This window comes from Paroedura picta, chromosome 3 (genome assembly GCF_049243985.1).
Source record: "Paroedura picta isolate Pp20150507F chromosome 3, Ppicta_v3.0, whole genome shotgun sequence".
NCBI lineage: Eukaryota > Metazoa > Chordata > Lepidosauria > Squamata > Gekkonidae > Paroedura > Paroedura picta.
The window spans coordinates 154,461,747-154,487,424 of NC_135371.1; the positions used below are offsets into that span (position 1 = coordinate 154,461,747).

At 43.3% G+C, this 25,678-nt stretch overlaps 1 protein-coding gene across 2 annotated transcripts in view; it reads right to left on the reverse strand.

The window, feature by feature from the left end:
- The window catches only part of SPATS2 (spermatogenesis associated serine rich 2), a 50,114-nt gene extending 25,578 nt beyond the window's left edge, over positions 1-24,536 (reverse strand). The window contains exons 1-2 of one of the 2 annotated variants that reach the window (XM_077328776.1): positions 24,361-24,536; positions 10,332-10,639 (exon numbers count right to left, since the gene is read on the reverse strand). In XM_077328776.1, coding sequence (XP_077184891.1) covers positions 10,332-10,359 — 28 coding nt within the window. In that variant the 5' untranslated portion in view covers positions 10,360-10,639; positions 24,361-24,536. The other variant, XM_077328777.1, reaches the window with a different exon arrangement.
- Between the last annotated feature and the right edge of the window lie 1,142 nt (positions 24,537-25,678).

Here is a 25,678-nt window from a genome sequence, read left to right on the forward strand (position 1 = left end):
TTGCCTTAGAAGTTCTCATGCTCAAAGTATCATCCAAAATCTGGGATAGAAAGCTGGAAAATGTATGGCTTCACAGCCTAATCACAGATTTATTTACTCATCAAGGAAGTCTCAAGACTTCTGCTTCCAAATTAGGATGCACGGGTTTATAGCCTTGTTCTTGTTTTAATAAATTCTCTAAGCCTCCAAGCATATGTCAATATCTTCAAACAGGCAAAGCTGCAGAATTGTGTCGTTCCCTCATGGCTTACAGTCACTCCTCGCACCATTCTTCCTCATTGTCTCTCACTATCTTGTACTTCTCACCCTGTTCATCTTGCTGCTGCCACCCTGCTAGACATAACCCAACCTTTGTCAACTCTCCAGCTGGCAGGTCCCAACATTAAAGCTTGTACTAAATGTAGCAAGATTTGTACAAAACGTAGCATGTCAGAATACTTTGTGTTGAACTGTGTTGAGGTGTTCAGAACTGGAGCCTCCTTGTCATCAAAATTAGGATTGCTTTTTGAATACGAACAGTTCTGCTTAGATGTTTACTTGCTATGTGGTCCCAAAGTTCCTTCTAAAACATTTTCTTGGTAAACTGAAAAATGTGTTTGTAGGCAGACCTTTATCAAAAATCTAAGTGAAAAGCTAAGGCAGAAAAATACAGTCAATATGAAAGTTTTATACACGGAATGAGATTTAAACAAGTGGCATTTTCCCACATACATTCTGCTGTGGCAGGGTCCATAAATTGTCTGAGTCCACAGATTCACAGTTTTTGGCTTGTATGTGAGGTGGAGTCTTATCTCACTTACCATGATAGGCCCTAGAAGCATTCCGAGGTATCAAGAGTGCTTCTGTGTTGCCAAAACCTACTATCTCACTCCTCTATGGCTATAACTTGGCTCAGCAATATGGTTCATATAAGCAAAGGTGTATTTTTGACTCAACTCTTGGTAACAAGGACAGCAGTTCAGAGCACTTCAAAAGCAAAGAAACCAGTAGATACACTGTACATTTCTATCGTGAAAACATGGAAAACACACACTCTTGCTATGTACAGAGGCCATGGGAAGCTGGATCAAGTCATCGAACCCTGCATGGGGGTTTTAAGAAGACATCCCTCTCCCTGCACTGTGTACCCAGGGTGTATTTGTTAACTTCATAAAGTGGGCAGCACTCTTCAATCAACAAGTTCCTTTTGAGACATCATGAAGTTGATACTCCCACCCAGTTTCCTGCTACCAGACAGAAAGGAACATTTGGAATATACACGTTAGATTTCAGTTTGTAGGATTTACAACTTTTCTTGCTGCTACTTTAGATATAACTGAATTAGCAGAACCAAACCAACTAAAATATTTACTAGCATGGTTATCACCAAGGAACACTAGTCTGACTCTTACCAGTGCTTTTCCACTGAACTTCTAAATATTTCCAAGGGGAAGATGTTAGTCAGGAATAATTCAATAATGATGCACGGGAAGACTTTGATGGAAGGAATTACAGTTCAAGGGCATAGCTTCTACCAGAATGTTTAACAGACAGCAATCTCACGGTACTTTTCAGATATTTTCACAATTGTTCTCAGAAAAATTCAGTTATGATGAGGAAATGAGGGGCTTTAATGACTCCAGAACTACCACACTATTTGTTTAAAAAAGGAGGAGAGAGGAAAACAATGTAAGCTGCTTTGGGTCTCCATTAGGAAGAATATAAATTAAGCAAACATATTTAAAAAATAAACATGAATATTTAATCCAGGGTCATCTAGTCCAACCCCTTGCAGAATGCGTGAAATTTGCAACTACTTTGCCCACCCACAGTGACCTCAATTCTATGCCCACATGATGCCTCCCCCCCAAACCTCCCACAATTCCTGGCTAGACTGGCCTGAAAGAAATTCACTTCCTGATCCCAAAGTGGTGATTGGCATTTCCCTGGCCATGCAAGAAGAGCCAAGCACTGACATAGTCCCTTCTGCCCACCTACTCACAATCTGTCTAATTTCACATAATCAGCAAAAACTTATTAACTTTATCCCTCTTACCTTTTTAAAGTATACCCTCTTGTTGGAATGTGTAGTTACATAGAGAATTAGTTCTTAGGTGCCTAGTGTAGGTTCTTTACATCTTTACTCTTTTTATTTTGTATATAATAAAGCTATTTGTTTTATTTTCTGGTATCCCCACCAAAATCCACCTTAGTATAAGAAGACTTACAAGGTATTGAGTTATTCCTTTCTTGAACCCCTTTTTAAAGCTAATTTTTCTTTCTTTGGGTCCAGTTTGGGTAACAAACTTTCTGTGTTAACCTTTATCATTAGTCACCTCAAGTAGTCACTATTTCCTACCAGTAATGTGGTGTTACCTGCCTATCTAAATATGTTATTCATATAATTGTATATGCTAAGTTATATGTTACATTTAATGCTGTTAAAGCAGCTAAATAAGTGTAGGTTTAATAGGAAATTAGTATTTCAATTTCTCTTCCAAATTTGTCATGGCTTCAAGATTTCTAATTTTTAATCTATAACTGAAGACAACTAAAAATGAATACCATTTTAATATATTCAGTAGCCCATTTATAAAGACTAAGGATGTACCCATAAGCATGCATATTTGGATGTAAATCCTAATTAAATCAAGGTAAACATGATTCTTATAGCTGCATCCTCATATGCTAGAATTTACAAAAGGCTTATGTAACATACTTGTGGGTTGAGCTTTATTGTTAGATCAAGAACAAGTAATTGTGGAGGGGCAGAATAATTACTTAAGAGAGTTGTTTATATTAGAGACGTTAGCAGCCATTCTCCATAATTTAATACTGCCGCTTATATTGTCCACCTATTACAGTATCCCAAGTCTCCAAGTACGTATTCGTTAATGGCTATAATTCGAATATGTTAAATCTGCACAAAGGAAATCATAATTGTTTCATAGTAGCCCTGACCATTAAAACATTTTTCAGATTAAACTCCTAAACAATTTGTACCTTCAATACCTGCACTGCTTTTTGTACGATCCTACAGAGTATCCATATATATGGAATGTAAAGTTAATTTTAAAAAGTAAGTCCAGATGCTTTCCCATGCCCAACTGTTCCATTTAACAGAATGTCTTAGAATTACATTATATATCAAGAGGAAAAAGCTCTTTCTCATATGGTGATATCTCTATTAAAGAATGCTTATTGTTCAAGATACAAATTATGGAGCAAGTTTGCAACTGCAAGGCCCTCTACTGGTAAAAGAGTCCTGTGGATTTTTATTATCATATTATATCCTGCATTTCTTTAAGGAATTCCAGGAAACTTGGAATTTTGAAAGCATAAAAAATTACATGGGCGATAGTCAGTGTTCTCTTTAAGCTGTAAGTATGAGCAGCCACTGGTTAAAAAAATCATTAATGCTTGGCATGGTCAGCGGCAAAAGGAAACGTGGTTGCCAAAGGATCTGCTAGCTTGACACGATCAAAGCCAACACAGGGATGACCATGAACCAACTAAAAGAAGTGGTCATTGACAGAAACACATGGCGGAAACTTTCCTACAGAATCACTGAGGGTTGGACATGACTGAACGGATGACATCATCAAAACGAGCAGCCAATCATTAAGCCAGGAAGTCCTGCTCAGCCACAATTTGGAGTCACACAGCGTCTTATAACACCCACTGCCCATTTTAGGTTTTGTTCCACTCAGAATGTAAACTACGTACTCCACTTAAAAGGGGAGGGAACCTCAATCATAGTTGGGCTAGACTTGTTCAAGGCCTTCATGCAAGCTATACAGGAAGGCACAGAATAATAAACTCCTGCCTCAGTCCAAGTTCATCCAATGTACAACACTGAATCTCTACAGCAATGATATTGCTTGTGTCATAATCTTTGAACCTCTATTTAGATAATGGCTAATTAAAATAAATTGCAGTTTAGAAATAAATTCTGAATTACTTCCAGTTGGTCATTTTTTCTCCTTAACAGACATCTTACCACTTAAGATTCCAAAGGAACTATACAGATTTCTATTTTGTATAGTCCAACTGTGAGGTAATAATTGCTATACAATTTTGTGTTATTCACAGGCTACCTTTTTCACTGAGACGCAAGTGTAAATCAGTACAATCAACAGGAAGGAACATTAAGCAAGCAATGCAGTTGGATTGCAGAAATTTGAAAGAAAGCATTAAGTTAAATTATATAGTAGGATAATATAGCAATAGCCAGTATACTATAAACAGTAGTACAAGCCACAGTCCCTTCCCCTTCATTAAAGCTTCCAGAGCCAATATGGTGTAGTGGTTAGGAGTGTGGATTTCTAATCTGGTGAGCTGGGTTCAATTCTGCACTCCCCCACATGCAGCCACAGCTGGGTGGCCTTGGGTTTGCTGATAAAACTGTTCTGATCAAGCAGTGATATCAAGGCTCTCAGCCTCACCCAACTTACAGGGTATCACAGGAATGTAACCTCTTTCCTATGAACAAAATCTGTAGCAATCTCTGGCCTGCTAAGACATGGAAGGTTGCAATCTGAAAACAGAGGGGATTTTAAGGTTGCCAACCGCCAGTGGAAGAGAGCGAGCGTAGTGTAGTGCTTAAGAGCAGGGGCTTCTAATCTAGGGAGCAGGGTTTGATTCCCCACTCCTCTTTCACATGCAGCCAGCTGGGAGACCTTGGGCTCAGCACAACACTCATAGAGATGTTCTGACTAGGCAGGAATATCAGGTCTCTCTCAGCCCTCACCTACCTCACAGGGTGTCTGCTGTGGGGAGAGGAAAGGGAATTGTAAGTTGTTTGAGACTCCTTCGGGTAAAGAAAAGTGGCATATAAGAACAAACTTCTTCTAAAGTAGCGGTCCGCAACCTTTGTCAGGCCGTGGACCGCTGCACCAGGGAGAGAGCGACCTGGGGCCCCACGCACGCGCGGCAGCCCCGGCGCAAACACGCATGCTTGTTCTCGCTGTGGGGGGGGGCGGGAAGAGGGAGCCGCGGCCTGGTGCCGAGGACTTCGTTGGGGACCACTGTTCTAAACCCACTGCTGTGGGTTGGGGACCACTGTTCTAAAGTACAGCCCGATCACATTTATAAAAATGCTCTGTGGAAAATTTCAGCTTTACAGTTTGTAAGCCAGGACCTCATCAGGCAGGCCATTACATAAAATGGAGCATATAACAGAGAAAACACGTATCCGAGCATCTGTAACCGGTAGTAATAAAGCCATAACGGCTAGGTGGGAGGAGAAAGGGGCGGGGCAAGTCTGTGATAAAAACTTGGAGGTGGCTCTTGATTGGCCCCTCCGAGTGTCACTCTGGGGCCAAGTGGCCAATTGGGAACTGCGCGGCTCCTCACTGGCCACTTGGCCCTCCCTGGACTGGCCGCTTAGAGGGTTTGCCGCCACCACCATTAAGAAAACAAGACAGAGAGAAAAAAAACATCTAGAGCAGCTTATCAAAGTAAACGAAAGTATGCCAGTTAGGATTAGCATACAAAAGACAAGCACGTAAGAGATGAAAATTTAGGCTAGATATTGACTGGTGTAACAGAAAGCAATTGTTTTACTCAGCTATAAAAACTGGAAGGCACACTATATTTTGTGAAAAATGCAGAAGTCTCAAGTCCAAACCAGAACAGGTTATTTGAAGAGGTGGATGCTAGTGATGACATGAACATTATGCAAATTAATCCCATTAAAAACTGGAAAACCTTTAAAGGGGTAAACTTGCATCCATCTAGTAAATTCTTGAGTGGAACAGTCCAAGCATCTGAAGCTCACATATTTCAGCTTGGACAGTTTATCAGATAACATTATGACTGAATTGGGCCCCAGTTTATCCAAAACAAAGCCAGTTTATGTTTTGCATTCAAAATGACAATGGCTTGAATGAATGACTACTTCTAATTATCACGAGGATAAAAGCAAAGGCAACGCAACAGGCGTATATATGGATAAAGATCTCATGTTCATTAATTGTGTTTCAAATCTGTCTGCCAAGACAAAGTTAGAAAAGACAAAGGTATTGTGGCAAAATTTATCATAGCCTTTCCCAACCTTTTGACCGTGGAGAAACCCCTGAAATATTCTTCAGCTTTGAGTACCCCATAAGTGATGCCAGCTGGCCACACTCCTGAAAGTTATATGTTTACAGTGTGAATGGCATCACTAATAAAATGAAATGCTTGTTAAATAAGAAGTTAGTTTCATTTTTGTGCATGCAATATGTTAAATAGCAAAACTTGCCTGAACAAAACAAAAAAGCATTCATCTTAGCTGTCATAAAGCCCACCATGATCCATCTAGACACTGCTTCCAAACAACTGGTGAATCTTTCTGGGTGGAGATCTGGCCGGCCATCCATCAAGAGCCAGAGCTGGGTATCATCAGCGTACTGATGACACCCAAGCCCATAACTCCATACCAGCTGGGCCAGAGGACGCATATAGATGTTAAATAATACGGGGAAGAGCACCGCTCCCTGTGGCACCCCACATGGGAGTGCAAAGGAGTCAGATAACTCCTCCCCCACAATGACCCTTTGTGACCTGTTCTCTAGAAAGAGGTTAGCCACTTAAGAGCCACCCTTCCAATCCCAGTACCAGTGAGGCGGTAAACCAAAAGCTCGTGGTCAACCACATCAAATGCAGCTGACGGGTCTAATAACACGAGAAGGGCCGACCCTCCCCAGTCCAGCTGGCGCCGGAGATCATCTGTCAGGGCAACCAGAACAGTCTCCACCCCATGGCCAGGATGGAAGCAAAACTGGTATGGGTCAAGCGCCGAAGTTTCCTCCAAAAATGCTAGGAGCTGGTCCGCGGCGGTCCTCTCAACTACCTTATCCAGGAACGCAAGATGCGATACCGGGCAGTAGCTGGTGGAGTCCCGCAGATCCAGCTATGGTTTTTTTCAGAAGAGGAAGGACCACTGCCTCCTTGAGCCGCTGAGGGAATTCTCCCGATGTAAGGGAGAGGGTTATAATCTCCTTCAAGGGAACACCTATCCCTGGGTTGCTGGTCTTAAGCAACCATGATTGACAGGGATCAAGGGGACAAGTGGTCGCACTCAATGACCCTAGCAATTTGTCCTCTTCGGATAAAGAGAGCTACCTGAAGCCATCAAACCTAATCCCTCATAATGGCCACGGAGCTTCTAGTTCACAAACTGTGGCAGTAAGGGCATGGCGGAGCAACAAGACCTTATCTGCAAAATAGCTCGCAAAAGACTCACAGCCAAGTTCCAATTGACTACTATTTTGATGCCCTCCCTCGAGGGCAGTAAGAGTCTGAACTACCCAAAATAATTGGGCCAGTCGAGAGCTAGCGGACACGATTTCTGCAGCAAAGTAGTCACACTTTGCTGCTTTCACCGCAATCTCATATGCCCTCATAAGTGTGTGATGAGATGTTCTTGTAGTTTCATTGTGAGTCTTCCACCACACTCGTTCTACCCATCTCACCTCCCTCTTCCTCTCCCAAAGCTCTGCGGTAAACCATGGGGCCTGCTTGAGGTGAGGGCGCAGGGGGCGCTCAGGAGCTATCTCGTCAATGGCGGCCAACAGGCGGGATTGCCAGTCCTCCACCACAGCCTCCTGCAAGACACCGGAGGGCATCGGGTCCCGCAGAGCATTCAGGAATCCTTTGGATTCCATAAGTCTCCGTGGGCAGACTAAAATGCGTCCGTCATTCAAATAGGGGACAGACTAACCCTAACTTTAGTACAAACCCCAATAGAAATTGTTATATTTATTCATGTACAATGTCAAAAAAATATTTATATGTCCCATTATGTTTCTGAACCATGTCACATCTCCCCCACCCCTAATGTTCACAGTAAACCTATAAACTCCCCAACATATCTAAGCTAACCCTAACCCCAGCTAGAGAATTAACCCCAATAGAAATCCTTATATTTTTACATGTACAATGTCAAAATATATTTATACGTCTCATTATCTTTCCAAATCATGTCACAACATCATTCCCTTCCTTAATGTCCACTGTAAGCCTATATTCTCCCCAATCCAACCCATACCTAATCTAACCCTAAGCCTAGCCCTAACCTAATAGAAATCCCTATATTTATTCATATACAATAAAGTAAAAAAATATTTATACATCTCATAGTCTTTCTGAAACATGTCACAACATCTTCGCCACCCCTAACATTTCCTGTAAACATACATACTACACAACTGGACCTATACCTAATCTAACCCTAACTTGAGAATTAACTGTATTAGAAATAATTATATTTTTACATGTACAATAATGTCAAAAAATATTTATACAACTCATTACCTTTCTGAACCATGTCACAGCCTCTTCCCCTCCCCTATATGTGCACAGTAAACCTATATAGTCCCCATCCGGACCCATATCTAAGTGAACCCTAACCCTAGCTTGAGAATTAACCCAAATAGAAATCCTTCGACTCTTATTCTTACACTAGATCTAAAGCCCATTTTATTTTTAAATAAAATGGTTGCTAGATGGGCGGGGGGCTCCCAAAGGCTTCTGCGTAGCCGTGGACGACGTGGTGCGGGTCAGCGAGGCTGGCTGCGGCGTCCGTGGGGCTGCAGAAGCCTTCCCCCCCCCCTCCGGACTGTGGAAGGCTTCAGCGTCGGCAGGGCTGGATGTGGGGGAAGCGGCCTACCTATCCTTGTTGGTGGTGGCTCTTCAGCGGCTGGCAAGGGCAGGAGTTTGCAGGGGTGTCGTGCTGCAGTGGCGGCAGGCCCGTTTTTTTGGCGGCCATGTTGTGTGTAGGGCGCTGGCGGTGGAGTGCGTGGGCGGCGGCCTGGTTTTTGTTGCCGCCCTCGTGGAGCGGTGGGCCTGGGTGCAGCGGCAGCGGCGAAACGGAGTGGGAACAGAAGCTCGGGAGGTGCAGGCGGTGGCGATGGGCAGCCGGGGAAGCGGGCTGCATGCAGCAACGATGGAGGGCCTGCCAGAGAGGCGGTGAAGCGGTGAGTGGGAAGTGGGAGGGGATGGGAAGGGAAGGTCGCGGGCAGTGGCGGGCTGCGAGGGGCCTTTGCAGTGGGGGTGGGAAGGGCGGGGATGGGCTGCTTCGTGGGAGACGGCGCAGGTCGGAGCGGCATCGGTCTCGAAGGGCAGGCAGCGGCCGGAGGGAAAGCAGTTTCCCCCGAGGCTAACGGCATTGGGCGAGCCTCCTCCCTGGCGGCCATCCAGCGAGGATGGCGGCTCAGGAGGACTGGACAGTTGGAGGCGTGGCATTCGGCAGACGGGCCAAGTGTCCAATTGGACACTTGGCCCTGGAGTGCCATTCGGAGGAGCGACTCAGGAGCTGCAAAGCGGCTCCTGATTCGCTCCTCTGAGTTTTTATCCCGGACAGAGCCCACCCTAACTCCTCCCAACTTGCCCTTACTCCTTTATTTAATCCGCTCCACAGCATTCGCTGGCAGGGGCTTCTGGGAATTGTAGTCCATGGACATCTGGAGGGCCGCAGTTTGACTACCCCTGCCCAAAGGTGTCCCGACCCCCAGGTTGAGAACCACTGAGCTAGAAGGTTCTGAACTAATTTTGTAGTACAACGTTTCTTCCTCTATCCTATTAACCATCCCTGCTTATCTCTCCATGTCTCAGAGTGCCTGATGTAAGAATGTCAGTGTCTAGAAGAAATCACAGGAGTTGGCTACTGCTGGGTTTATGAGTGGGATCTATCTGTCCAGGGACATTGGACAAATATAAATACTAAGGCTGAAATGAATAAACATTACATTAATGTATGGCCACCACGAAAAATGGAAGCCATTTAATGATTTTTATTATGGCTGTTTTAACAGTTTCAAGGGAGACTTTAACCGCTGCAGCTTATTCATATGTTTTATTATATTTGAGTTAAATTATTCTTTATACAATATTTCATTCTTTATAAGTTTTCTTTTAATAATAGCATAATAAATCTTTATAAATAAAAGTATGTCACATTCTAGTCCCCACTTCTTCACTTGTAAAATCCAGTACGAAAACTGCTGATGTCTCAATGTCACCACAGTGAACATTTCCCTGACCCCTATTATAGGCTGCTGCCAGCAAAGAATACGTGTAACATCAGGATGTGGCTGAATTTTGCTAGATGATGTGGAGTTGAATGGGGGAATTAAGTATGCAGCTGCCATTCCCGGTAGTAACAACATGCTTATGTAATGCCTTAGGATTTTCCCCAAGGCACATTTAATAAGAGCAACCTGTCAAGTCCAAATCCACTGTACCTGAGGGGTCAAAAACTTGGGCACTCGATATGCTATTTGAAAGGAACAAGAGAAATGTTTAATCTTAACATTTGCCCATACGCAGCACACATTACTTATTTGCTCAGTTTATATGTTAAGTCTTACCTTTTTGGTTTTGCTTCTTAGCAGACATAATAGGTTTTTTCCTGTACTTAGTGTGCAGCTACACAGCAAAGAAACTACAGTCCCACAAATAACTGAGCGTGGAAGGAGCACCTCAAGTGCTGCTTTGCATCAAGGCAGGAAATGGCAAGTATCTGGTTAGAGACTGCAAGTCTCCAGCTCCAAAGGCAACAGATGTTCTTAAAATTCCTGCTAATATGACTGCAAATCACCACAGATCTTTCTCCCTCAGCACCAATCTTGTGTCAGGAAGCACAAGCAGAACAGTTCATGTTGCTTTTCTTGAGATCCTAGAAAAGTAAAAACACAAAGAGAATTTAAAATACGTCTGCCCTTTGAAACTCTGGATTTTTAAAATTCTGAAGCCAATGCATGTTGCTTGAACAGATCAATATAACCACAAGTCAACAAAAAGCCATCTAGAAATTCTGCAAAGACTCAGGCATTTTAAATAGTTCTAGAGATGTAGTTGGTGCATTCAGGCAAAAAAGAATGTTGAGGAGCACAAATGCACTAAAAATAAGACATAATGATTCATTAACAGATGCACTAAAATTTTACGGTAGCAAAACACTGTTATTTCCAAAGGTACCTGGATAACTGTTGGCATAGGAGAGATTTCTTGAAATTTCATCTTTTCTGAAGTATGGTAACACAAGATAGAATAGAGTTCGCAGAAATATAATAATGCAATATAATATACAGTAAGAAGATATAGTAAGAAGTTAAACAACATTAAAATAGCAGAATGCTCCCTTTTTAGAAGAATTTTCCTTCCAGTTAAAAGTACTTCATTTTACTGTTTAAAACTAACTTGGAACACAGAGGAACCATCTCGAAAAATGGTTACTCTTTTGCCTTGAGCAGTTATGCTAGAATAACTTTCTGTTTCTGCTTCCTTTAAAGCAATTAGCACTGTCAGGCAAGACAACAGGTAAAAAGGCAAACAACAGGGAGCAATATAAACAGACGAAAGAATTCACTGTGCAGGTGCAAACTGGCACAGTTCTACTAGAAGAACCACTGCCTTTCCAAATAAAGCCAGCAAGTCATGTTTGATCAAAACAAAAGCACAGAAATGGTCAAAAAATACATTCAAGTTTCTGTGAATAAGCTGCAAAATGACTGCATCAACTAGCTTACTCTTATACTTTTGGCATGCTACAGATATAGCAGAATTAACCATGAATTTCTCCCTCCCATCATCAATATATTATTTCTGTTCAAATGTTGCAGGTCACATTCCCTGGAAAAGGAAAGCCAAAAGAGCCAATATGAATAATCTCTCTAGCTCAGGCTTTCTCAACCAAGGTTTTGGCTGTGGGTTTCCTGAATGGGTGGGAGTTATTTAATTTTAATTTTTTAAAAAATTTGTAAAACATTTATCAGTTGATGTGACCATATATAGTCATGTCGACCTCTTCCCCTGCCCCCCCCCAAAATAATTTACCAATGATGGGCCTGGAGAGAGTGGGAAGTGGAGGGGTCTGAGGTGGGCGTGTACGCAGCTATGCTTCCCAACCATGATCGCACCACTTTTGGGATTTCTCGAAACCTGAAGAATATTTCAGGCGTTTCTCAATAATAAAAAAGTTGAGAAAGGCTGCTCTAGCCATATATGGATCTCCTGACTGTGTGTGTGTGTGTGGGGGGGCTTAATTCAAGACATTTGCTTCCTATTTTCAAAGGTTCCAAAGAAAAATAGATCTGAGTTTTCACACTGAATTTAGAGTGCATTTGCCTTTCAAGAAAAAATTAGAAACTTATGCTCTTCTGGAAGAGAAGCATTTATGAAACCCTTAAATAGAACTTGTGTAACATGGAAGTAATGTTTACATCCAATGAAATAGGCCTTTTATCTGAATACTCTTTGCAGCTCTAATTTCATTTTTCAACAAAGCCTATATCTAATTTATGTGGGAAAAATTAAAGGATAAGCATACGACTTGCAAAGTGTTCTAAAGATATCCCCACATCGTTTACAGAGTCTAGGGGAGACAACAAGGCTGCCATAAGAGCCATAAATAATTATTCATGCACTCTTTGATTTATGTCGACAGAATTAACAAGCTCCTCAATTTTATTTTGCTAGATGTAGAACCCAATTGACAAAATTAGGAGACTACTCTGTTTCAGCAGCACTGAATGCACAATGAGACTGTAAAACGTGTCACAGGCTTTTTTTGCCTAGTACCTAAGTTTCCAAACTTAAGACATCCTCAAACTCTGTTGCTTTTAGAGGCATGCAAAAATCTACAGCAAGACTGAAAACCACGGTTTAAAACCCCACAGGGATATACTTTCAATGCCAATAGAACAGGTGCTCCACTTAACAGCTATATGATGTAACAATGCTGGTTTCATTTCTACATCTTTCCTTCATGCATGCAAAAACACTTCTGTGGAAGAGGTACTCAACGGGCAGAAATGTTCAAGTACAGGATGTACGAAGCTTTCAGGAGAACAAGATCTACTAAAAAAAAAACTACCTTAGCCAATCACCTCCAAGCAGGTTAAAAGTAAGCATTATATGATTGTATAGTGTTGCCTCTGTATTAATTGTCCTGCTCAGAAGCAACATGTATCCTTGTCTACTTTACCTCTAAAGAGGCAGTCAAGTAGAAAGGCCGCACCAATAAAGCCAATTAATGAAGAAAGAAAACAGATGATGTGAGAATAAATTTTATTCACACTGGGTCCCACAAAGCCAGCTGGCAACTTTTAAATGACTTGACTAAGAGAGCTGCTTCCACTTTTCCGTTGCATGCTGAATTTCGTTGCACTTACATAAATCCATAGTTAAATGGTATTTTTTGCATCGTAGCCCAAGATGATTAACCTTTCCAAGTTCTAGCACAGAACAAGCCAAGCTTCCCAAGAAAACGGCCCATGCTCAATTATTCCAGCCACCAGCAGGATAGCTGTCCTAAAGAAAAGTACATTCAGGGCAAAATAACTGATCCAATGATGCACCATCACTGGTACCTGCTCCAAAAGAAAAGCTCTACAGGGAAGGAAGGGCTGCTTCAAACTACTATGCTCCAGAGTCTTCTACTGTATCTTCCTATGCTCACAGAATATTCTGAAAATTATTTTCTTTTATCTGAAATGCCGCCATTTTATAAGCCATTATGAACTTCTCAAAGCATTGCTACTACTGTACAAAACTGCAGTTTCTGCTCAAAGAAAATTATTCCATTTATTTATTTTATATGCACAGCTGATTCTGAAAAAGACCAAAAACTAACCAGTCATGGGACAGGCAGTCATGTGAAATCAACCTTCAGCTCCATGTTGATTTACTTCATATAAAGTATTTTTATACAATACAATTTACATAGCACGACCAAGTTTCATAAACAAAGATCACCTGCCTGTCTCTTCCTCTAGTTTACAATCCACCGGTAGCAGGATTGTAAGCTAGAGGATCAGAAAGTGGCCAAGAATGAATGAGAGAAAAAGAATCATACAATGCATCTTCCTCAAAAGGGAGAGCAAAGTAAGTACATGGTAATAAACTCTACTGGATAGAAGGGGAAATGGAAAAGTATAATGGAGCTTAAATGAAACATGGTTTTCACCAGCTTGGTGTAGTGGTTAGAAGTGCGGACTTCTAATCTGGTGAGCCGGGTTTAATTCTGTCCTCCTCCACATGCAGCCAGCTGCACTGATAAAGCTGTTCTGACTGAGCAGTAATATCAGGGCTCTCTCAGCCTCACCTCCCTCACAGGTTGTCTGTTGTGGGGAGAGGAAAGGGAAGGCAGGAATATCAGGGCTCTCTCAGCCTCACCCACCTCACAGGGTGTCTGTTGTGGGGAGAGGAAAGGGAAGGCAGGAATATCAGGGCTCTCTCTACCTCACCTCCCTCACAGGGTGTCTGTTGTGGGGAGAGGAAAGGGAAGGCAAATGTAAGCCGTTTTGAGTTCTCTTTGGGTAGAGAAAAGTGGCATACAAGAACCAGCTCTTCACGGTGGAACTTATTTAGTCCTACGAATTCTCTACGTATGTCCCCAAAATAAACATACGATAAAGGCACGAGGGGGGAAAGTGATTTTTTTTAAAGAACTTTCTGCAGTGTATCTATTGAGACAGTCACTAAACAAATGTTCTCAATTGTCCAGCTCTCATTTATTTTTTTCTTACACTGCAATCATTCTGATGGATTTATTTATCCATAAAAGATTGTGTAAAGCTTTCATCTAGGTCTGCTCCTTGATAATGCAGTTTTCTGCATGGAACTACTAAGCCACCTAGTATTTTAAAATTTATTTTTGGTTTCTCACCATTCCAAATAAATGTGTTTCTGTCTTTGCTAATCAAAGCCTTTTCTCCTATGTATACACGTAACGTGAAATTAAAAAAATTCTGGAAATACATTCATTTTGATTGCTGAAATTCTTCCCACCAGGAATTCCCCCCCCCCCAAAAAAATCTGGATAAATATGCTTGTATCAGTTTCCAAGTCTTCTGATAATTATTCTTTAAAAGATTATTATTTTGTCCAGTAACTTTATTCTCAAATGTCAAATAAGAACAGTGGTTGCTGTGCATTATATAGTCTTTGTAATATCATTTTCTTACTACATTTAAATTTTTGCTATCATTTCTGTCTTCCTATTAATTTTACATCCTGAAAGGGATCCAAGTTCTTCAGTATCTTTTATTATATACAGGAACAATTTTGGTGGGTCCAAGAACGTTAAAATCACATTATCTGCATAGTTTTTCATTTTAAATTCTATGTCATCCATTTTTATTTCATTAATTCTTTTATTTTTATTGTTATAAACTCTATCACCAAGATGAACAGAAAAGGTGACAGAGAAGAGCTCTGACTTGTTCTTGTGCCTTTTTCAATCAATATTTATTATTATTTCTTGGATTTGTATGCTGCCCTCCCTTATTGCTTCTGTTAATTTTCCGTTTACATATCACATCAAAATCACAAGATGTTATAGTCCCACTATACTCTGCACTAGTCAGACCCCACCTGGAGTTCTGCATGCAGTTCTGGAGGCCTCACTTCAAGAAGGATGTGGACAAAATCGAGAGGGTTCAGAGGAGAGCGATGACAGTGATCCAAGTCCTGGGGACCAAGGCCTATGAAGAAAGGCTGAGGGACTTGGGAAGGTTCTGCCTGGAGAAGAAGAGTCTGAGGTGCGACATGATTGCTATCTTTAAGTATCTGAGTATGGCTTCTGTTGGTAGTAGAGGATAGGAGCCACACTAATGGGTTTAAATTACATGTAGAATGGTACCAGTTAGATATCAGGAACAAAATTGTCAGTTATAGTTCAGTAGTGGAATCAACTGCCTATGGAGGTGGTGCACTCCCCCTCAGTAGCAGTCTTCAAACAGCAGCTGGATAGATACTCATCAGCTTTAGCCTGTTTCTGCATTAAGCAGAAGGCTGAACTAGATGGACTGTATTGGCCCCCTCCAACGCTATGATTCTATGAATCTGGATGTTCATACCTGTGTCCTAATCAAGATGTCATATAAAAGTATGTATGAATTCCTTTTTATCTTAGAGCAGCTATTTAGGTCACTATGCTTTTTGTGAAGACCCATGGGGACAAAGAAAGGCTGAATGGAAGCACCTTGTGCTGGGAATGTCACGTCTGAAAGAACATAGGTACTGTCTGGAAGCAAGATGTATGAAGGAAGGCCTCCTTGAGGTCTGAGGAAGTCAGGTGGTAGTCTTGTTGAGTAATTTGGAGTATCATTTGGAGGGATTCATTTCAAAACTTCCTTTTGAGAATCCACAAGTTGAGTTCACTGAGGTTTAGACTCACCTGCCAATTGCTCAATTTTCTGGAAACAATAAGAAGTATAGAATACATTCCCTGAAAGCGCTGAGGGAGCACAAATTCTAATGCCCCAATGGTAAATAAGCAATGAACCTCTTCCTGCAGTAAAACAATTTTGAGTAGAATTTGGCATAGGAGATAGGGTAAAACAATGTGGATGAAATGTTAAGAATTCTATTCTGTACATAAACAGCACAATCAAATGGCAAAACAGACTGCAGTTGTCTCCTTTTAAATGTGTGTAAAGTCCCATAAACAGCCCCCAAACCTGGAGTTCCACAAAGAGTTTCTTTCCTGGGGTGACTTTGACCTGTTGTTTGTTTGCAGGGGACTTTCTACATTGGAATCTAGATTGGTAACCAAAGGTGCGGCCACTTCTGAACTCTCTGGTTTCTCTTCCTCTCCTGGAAGATCTGTGAGAGCTAAAGGACTGAAAATACTTCCTTTTGTATTCCTTTTCTCTATCTCCAGATGTGGAAGGCATTATTATTTTCTTTTCCTTAGTTTCCACTATACTTTTTCCAAGGCTCCATCACCAAAGAGTAATCATCCCAAGAATTTTTCCACTGACAAACAGAACTTGGATAAAGCATTCACTTTCTAATGTTTTAAACATAAGCTCCGCCTTGCAACCACATTAGCTGCCTAAGCCCTGGGCACAGAATTGCACAGCATCTTGAGAGGCTTCAGACGAAAACTTAAACACACACTGCATCTTGAGCATCAATGGGTCCAGTTCTGAACCTTAGAATCATAGAATCATAGAGTTGGAAGAGGCCATACAGGCCATCTAGTCCAACCCCCTGCTCAACGCAGGATCAGCCCTAAGCATCCTAAAGCATCCAAGAAAAGTGTGTATCCAACCTTTGCTTGAAGACTGCCAGTAAGGGGGGGCTCACCACCTCCTTAGGCAGCCTATTCCACTGCTGAACTACTCTGACTGTGAAAAATTTTTTTCCTCATATCTAGCCTATATCGTTGTACTTGAAGTTTAAACCCATTACTGCGCGTCCTCTCCTCTGCAGCCAACAGAAACAGCATCCTGCCCTCCTCCAAGTGACAACCTTTCAAATACTTAAAGAGGGCTATCATGTCCCCTCTCAACCTCCTTTTCTCCAGGCTGAACATTCCCAAGTCCCTCAACCTATCTTCATAGGGCTTGGTCCCTTGGCCCCAGATCATCTTCGTCGCTCTCCTCTGTACCCTTTCAAATTATCTACGTCCTTCTTGAAGTGGGGCCTCCAGAACTGCACACAGTACTCCAGGTGTGGTCTGACCAGTGCCGTATACAGTGGGACTATGACATCTTGTGATTTTGATGTGATGCCTCTGTTGATACAGCCCAAAATGGCATTTGCCTTTTTTACCGCTGCATTACACTGCCTGCTCATGTTTAGTTTACAATCCACAAGTACCCCAAGGTCTCGTTCACACACAGTGTTACCTAGAAGCGTATCTCCCATCCAGTAGGCATGCTTTTCATTTTTCTGACCCAGATGCGGAACTTTACACTTATCTTTATTAAATTGCATCTTGTTCTCATTTGCCCATTTTTCCATTGTGTTCAGATCTCGTTGAACTCTGTCTCTATCTTCCGGAGTGTTTGCCAGTCCTCCCAATTTGGTGTCATCTGCAAACTTGATTAGTCCCTCCACCCCCTCATCTAGATCATTAATAAATATGTTAAAAAGTACCGGGCCGAGCACCGAGGTACCGTGCTACTCACCTCTCTCCAGTCTGATGAAACACTATTGACAACAACTCTTTGAGTGCGGTTCTCTAACCAATTCCCTATCCACCTATCTGAAAATCCAGATTGCAGTCCTTCAACTTATCCATCAGAACATCATGGGGAACCTTGTCAAAAGCTTTACTAAAATCCAAGTAAATGACATCAACTGAATTTTCCCGATCCAGCAAACCTGTTACTTGGTCAAAAAAGGAAACTAGGTTGGTCTGGCAGGACCTGTTGGAGACAAATCCATGCTGACTTCCTTGGATTGTCCTCCAGATGTTTGCAGATCGTTCCCTTTAATATCTGCTCCATTATCTTCCCCACAACAGAGGTCAGACTCACTGGTCTGTAGTTTCCTGGGTCATCCTTCCTCCCTTTTTTGTAGATCGGAATAACGTTTGCTCTTTTCCAGTCCTCCGGGACACCTCCAGTCCTTAAAGAGGTTCCAAAGATGATGGACAAGGGCTGTGCAAGTTCTCTGGAAAGTTCTTTGAGTACTCTCGGGTGCATTTCATCCGGACCAGGGGATTTGAACTCATCCAGTGCAGCTAAATGCCTCTCGACAACCTCTCTATCCATGTTAATCTGCCACTCAGACACTATCCTTTGGCTACGGCCATCTCTAGATGTGCCTAAACACATTGACCTGTGGGGAAAAAACAGATGTAAAATAGGCACTAAGCCTTTCTGCTTTCTCTGCATCTTCCGTTAGAGTTTGTCCATCTGCACCCAACAGTGGGCCTATTGCCTCCTTTACTATACGTTTGCTCCTCACATAACTGAAAAATCTTTTCTTGTTACAATGAGCTTCCCTGGGCAATCTTAGCTCACTCTCAGCTTTGGCCTTTCTGATGATTGATCTACAGTGCCTAGTAACCTGTAGGTACTCTTCTTTAGAGCTCTGTCCTTCCCTCCATTTCCTGAACATTTTCCTTGTCTTTCTTAGTTCCTCTTGAAGTTCTCTGTTCATCCAAATAGGCTTCTTAGAGCTCCGGCATTGTTTTCGTCTTTCTGGGATAGTCATTGATTGAGCATGCAATAGCTCTTGTTTGAGTAGCGCCCACCCTTCACATGCTCCCTTCCCTTCCAGCATTCTCGTCCATGGTATGACACTCATCATGTCTCTGAGCTTATTAAAGTTTGCCCTACGAAAATCCAACATCCGCCTCTGGCTACAAGCTTCCTTGGCTCCCCATCTCAAAAGGAATTCTATGAGGACATGGTTACTTCCCCCTAGGATCCCCACCTCCTTCACCTCATCCACCAACTCTTGCCTGTTGGTCAGTATTAAGTCCAGTATGGCTGAACCTCTTGTGGGTTCATCTACCATTTGATAAATGAAATTGTCAGCCAGGCAGATCAGAAAGTTGCATGACTGAGGACGCTTCGCAGAGTTTGTTTCCCAGCACACATCTGGGAAATTGAAGTCACCCATGATGACAAGGTCCTGCCTCTTGGATATTTTCTCAAGCTGCTCACAAAGTGCAGCATCCACATCCTCTCGTTGGTCAGGCGGTCGGTAGCAGACACCAACCACCACACTGTTTGTTTTCCCCTCGTTTATTTTCATCCAGATGCTTTCCACTGTAGATATGCTCTCCTTCACTAGAATTTCCTGATAGGTAAGCCCTTTCCTCACATACAGTGCCACTCCTCCACCTCTTCGATCTATTCTGTTTTTTCTGAACAGTTCATATCCATCCACCATTACATTCCAGTCATGAGAATCATTCCACCAAGTTTCTGTGATGCCTACTAGATCATACCTTTCCATCAGCATGAGAAATTCCAGCTCTTCCTTTTTATTGCCCATGCTTCGGGCGTTAGTATAAAGACATATGAATCCTTTTACTTTTGGTTCCCTATGAGCTGGCCTTGCTGGTTGGGCTGCCTCTGATCGTTTTCCTTCCATATACTCCCTATGTTGATCCTTGCAGGAGGTTGTCTGCCCAAACCACCATTTTGTGTGAAAGAACTACAGATGCCCTAATTGTTAAGAAAAACAAGCTCCCTGCAATTTTTTAACAGTTTCATTATTTATGTTGACTTCGCCCTTCAAGACATTACTTCTATCCTTGAAGAGTACAGCATCAAAATGCAGGTGAACACCAGAGCAAGGATTAAAGGCACTTTCAAATTCTACATTGCCACCCTCACAAGGCATAATTTTTGGCAATAGTATTCAAAGAAATTCTGTTGCCAGGGACTGACCATTTTGTATACAGAATATCATCAAAAATCTCAGTCAAGGGACAGACTTTTTCATTTTTTTAAAAAAAAAACTCTAGTGACTAGATTGGATGATGCTGAAGAAGTAAGTTTTCAGCTGTCTCAGAGGAATAATTAGGCTAGTGATAACTTTTGTGAGGAGTCTTTGATAATGCTTTGGGTGGAAAAGACTGGAAGATCTATTCTTAGTATCAGATTCTTCCCCTGACCATTACCCTTCCTCTTAGTCTAATATAGCCACAACAGATGTATTGACACAATGAATATTTTCTATGGCAGAGCCAGGATTTGAAGATTGTCTACTGTAAGTGACTCCAAGTTCCTCGGGGGGGGGGGGGAGCTGTCAAGAATTATGATTTCCTGCATCCTTCTTCCTTTTGCTGAGAATGCTTTGGTGCAGTGACTTTACATGTTTTCCGTCTTGATGGTAAATCCCTCCCTGAAGAAGAGGATCTCAGAGAAGGAGAGGGGGAGGAGCTCCATCTATGATATTCTGTCTTTCCTGAAGAGTGGAGTCAGGCCCTCTTTCTCCTGACTGGTCCCCTGAGGAGTCCTGTGCCCCACCGATATGTAAAGCCTGCATGCCTGCAGGAAGACAAGAAAATTGGAGGGAGGCTCATTTATGCAGCTCTCAAGGTCTGCATCATCCTGTATCCTGTTTGGAAATGGTGGGTCTGCCATGTTTGGTGTTACCATGCCTGTGGCTAGCCCAGGAAAAGTTGATGGGGCCTAAATTAGGGAGAAACCTTCTGCCATAAAATTGTCTCCCCCTTTTTACCCCACACCTTTCCCTTCCCTCCATTGAGGGGAGGTGGCCAGGCTGTGTGTGTGTATGTGTGTGGGCTCCATTTGGTGCAGCCTTCCTGCTTCCACTGATACTTGCAAACGCCAACCCTGCTGAGCAACCCAAGCCAGCCAATTGCTTCCCAGGGCCCGGGAACATGTTGGAAGAGTCCTCCCCATCCTCTGAGCACAGGGAAGCTGGACCTCACACAGGATGACTCAGCGAACTCTGTGGTTGGGTGATGGCACGGGTGCCCACAGAGAGGGCTCAGAATGCTGTCTCTGGCACAAGTGCCATAGGTGCGCCACCACTGTCCTAACCAGCTTGGATGAAGGAGAATTTGATGCTAAAGCTATTGATTTTTCTAATAGCTTCTTGTCTCTTCAGAGATTCCCATATTAATAACTGGCTATGGTAGTCAGCCAAAATTTGTCATCACTATATTATGAGTGAAAACATCTTGGCTACCCCAAGTCTGAAGTTGAAGCCTTGACTTTTGATATTGTGTTGAGCTTTAGATCATCTCAGAAAGCACTTGTCTTGCAACTTTCCAAGAACATCCCAAGTCATCAAAACAGTGGGTATGAGGCCCACAGCAATTCTCCCAGTCTGCGCACACTTGTTGACAATTTATTATAGATCCAGATTAAAGCATCTGATGAGCCTGATGCAGAACAGTATAAGATGCCCTGTCTAGTCTAAACCTGAGAATACATGAAAAACTATTAAAAGAGATGATGGCAAAAAAATAAAACAGATCAGGAATGCTCTGCACTGGTAACTCAGGAGGAACAAAATAGACTGTGAAGAAATGCTGGACTGATCATTTCCACAATTGTACTGGAAAGACCACTTGGACAAGCAGTGACAAATTAAGAACTATTTCTTATTGGAAAATAGTTAAACTTCTGCACATGGTCAGATACTAAAGGCTGACAGCACCATATTCTAAGTTGCAAACTGCCAGACTGCCTTCAGCACACTTATTACAGACATGTACTTTTGTGGAAAAAAATAAAAATAAAACAACCTTCATCAACATCTCCTTTTATATAATGGTCTATCACATCACCTTCTTGCCAATGATCCCACAAAGGTTGCAGCTCATAAAAATATTTATTATGTGCATACAGCTGTTTAAAAAACATATAGACTAAAAGAAGAAAAGAAGCAACAATTGGTTTCCTAGAAGTGATTCTCTCACCACAGGTTAGTAGTTCTTTACAGAGTTAGTGCACCATTAGCAACAACTGAAATGAAGTAGCTCAGTGAAAATATGGTATCACAAACTAGAGTCCAACAACTCTACTACCCCCATTTAGCACATCTTGCTTCAAGAAGTGCTTGCACCATGCATGTCTACCTTACACTGCAGAACAGTACAGATGCACTGGGAAACCAATATGGCAATCAAAAATATCCAAATAGAGTCGCCTCTCTTCAGTTTCAGTTCTTCTTTAATTCTTACTTCATACAAGTCCCAATGCGTTTCGCCCACTGGCTTTGTCAAGGGACAAATTATTAGTGTTTCAGACAAACTTCATGTAAGTAAATACTCTTAGACAGAGTATAAGGTTGTATTAAGCGCAGCTACTCCTAGCTAATGGCGTTCCAGAAATTACCAAAAGCACTAATTCAACAGAACATATTATCTTCCTAGAAAGAAAGCTGCTAATGCTTCTATAGACAGCAAAGTGAGAAATGTTAAGTAGAATGAGATTTAAAGGAAAATATATTCAAATGTAGAAGTAATAATAATTTTACTAGTGGGTCTAAGAACATTCCAAAGAAACCTGTCAGAGAATCACATCTGGATGTGTGCTTCCATTGATCAATCATATGAACACAAGAATCACCTATATTCTCTACTAAAATGTATTCTGACTATCATCACGTACAATCTGTAGTGTAGAAAATATCTTATTTGTAAGGAAACCTCGCTTTCTCATTTTGTCTCCTGCAAACTTGAACAACATCATAAACATTATGCAGCAGCATCTGGCTAATTGGCTTTTGAGTACTGTAGTCCCTTACCAAGCTATTTTAGACTTGTTGATCAGGTACAAGGGAGTCTTTGGAAAGGGTACACTTTGTAACTTACAATTATTCTCACAGATGTACATAAAGATACCAAGTTTACTACACAAGTTATAAATACCCCGGAGAGCAAATGTCTACCCAGCTTATACAATTATGCCTTTGTAATTAAGGCACAGAATGGTTAGGTTTTTTTATTTAAACTTTATCAAATTAGCCAAAAAATCCCAATGCCTGTGGTACTTGAATTGAACCACCTATACTTAAAAGCTATAATTGGAAATCTATATAATCCTTTACACAATACTTTAACGGTAAAGAGCAGTTACATCATCCAATCCTGAACACTCTTTCTTTGAAGTAAACTTCACTGAAATCTATGGGACGCTTCCCAGCAGGTGACCCAACACTCATGCCCAAAGTTTCTCAGATCATATTGCTCCGATGCTCAAGCCTCAGATCTTTTCCCAGCCATAAATACCGCAGAACTTGAAGTCTTGACACAAGCCACTCACCTGCATCATACCCTAAATGCAAGTTATGCACACAGGAGACAGCAAAACAGCCCACCCTTTGTCATCGGCTCCTCAAACAGCAGCTCTGTGTCCTGCCTCCCTTGCCCTTATTCCTCCACGCAACTTTTTCCTTTCCTTGTTCCCTTCCATCCCCCTATCCAGCATTCCATTCCACGGAGACATTCCTACTTTTGGATCACCCCTCCAGAAGCGACACCTCTCCCTTCCCATAACGCCCCCTTTGCCAGTCCAGGACTAAGCCCCTGCTGCTCATCTCAGGAGAAGAGTGCTTTTTAGTGCCGGATCAACTGTAAAACCACGAACACTCCAAACCCAGAAGTAAAACTGCCCACCCCCACCCATCCTCTTGGACTTCAAGGCTTTTCTTCCTGAGGTAGCGCCTAAGGAAAGGGTCGCTGGGGCTGGAAACAGCCCCCCCCCCCACCCTCTTCATTTGTTCTGGGGCCTGGCGAGGCACTCGGATGGGGTGCGAGAGTTAAGCGCAGCTTGGATAAGGGATGTCAGGGGGGCTGAGCCCCACCGACCTCGCAGCCCCCTCCCCGACGTCGGCTGCCGCTCCTCCCCTCCCCCACGGCCCTCCCTTCCCAAGCCCACCCCTCCGTCGTCTTACCGCCCCCCCCCCCGCTGCCGATGCTCGCCCCGCCCCCTCCTTGCCTCCCACCGGCCATTCGCTCCCTCAGCTCCGGCTCCCCTCCCCCGCTTCTGCCCGCGAGACGGTTTCCTTTGCCGGCCTGGGTGTCGCTGCTTTCCCCCCACGCCCACCCGAGCCCACCCCCGCCAATATTGCCCGTCTCCCCCATCCCCATCAGCTCCCCTGCCTACCCCTCGACGGAGCTCCCCGGCCGCCGCTGGCCACACAACCGCCCCCCGCCCCCTTTACCTCAGGCCCTCGGCCGCCGCAAAGCTCCGAGGCAGCGAGCCCCGCCTACCAGAGCGAAGAACCAGGAGCGCGTGAGCCAATCGGTCAAGGGGAGCTGCTGCTCTCCAGCCAATGAGAAAGGGCGGTGGCTGGGCAGAAAGTTCAGCCAATCGGAGGGACGGAGAGCTGCGCCTTTCTCTCCCTCTCCCCCCCGTTTTCGCCCTGTGATGGTGGCCCGAGTTCGGCTCGAGAACAACGGAGGCGCTCTAGCCCCTTACCCAATCGGCCCCGCCGTTAGAAAAGGCCAATGGGATAAAACGAAAGTGGATGCTTTAGGTCTGCGCTGGGAAGACAATCCATTGGCAAGACGGCAGCGCCAGAGCCAATCCGGGCGCGGAGGGCGTGGCAAAGGCCTACGGCCGGCCAATAAGGCAGCGCCTAGGAACAAGCTGGGCGAAAATAGCCGAATCCTTTCCGGAAAGAAGCCGGGGAAGGAATAATGCCGTTTGCGCCAGATAGACCGTTTATGCACTGGAGGTTTCATGCCGGGCTGCAGGCTGGAGCTTTAGTCGTGGCAGGTTGCCCCACCTCTTCCTGCACTCACACGGGGGAGCATTTGGCCTGGTACACCTCATCCGCCCCCGATTTGTGCTCCTGCACAGGAGCTGGGGCAGTAAAGTTCCCAGTGCATAAATGGTCATAGGGAGGCAGCGACTCGTTCAGAGTCCTTCGTTGCTGCCGGGTTATCAGCTTTCTGTCGGGGCGCCTGTGCTTTTAGCAGGCCGAAAGTGGGTAGGAGAAACTTTCCCTGCTGTTGCATTTCTATGGCGGGAAAAGTTTAAATTTCTGCCCGTCCCATAAGTCAAGAACCCTGCCGGAAAACAGCAACAGACAAAAAGTTGATTAAAAATCCTATTCAGCAGTCCCTATTTTCTTCCCGTTTTTGCCTTACACAGATGTGTTTTTTGAAATGGTTCAGTTGCAACATATGCACTCCATTGCGTTTCACCTCTTCTGTTGTGAGACACTGCAAAAGTGCAACCAAGCACAGCCTCTGAGCCATCCCCTGGCATTGCCCAGACCTAGGGCTGCCAGCTCTTGGGTGTGGAACTGGGAGTGGGCAGGGAGGGACCTCAATGGAGTCTCATGCTATGGAAGCTACCCTCTGAAGCACCGTTTTCTCCAGGAAAACTGATCTCTTTAGTCTGGAGATGAGCTATAATTCCAGGGGATCCCCAGGTCCCACCTGGGGACTCGCACTCCTATGACACCTCCATAAGATATGCAATACACCACATGCCAAATCAAACACTTAAATTAACTCCATTTAGCTCCAGGG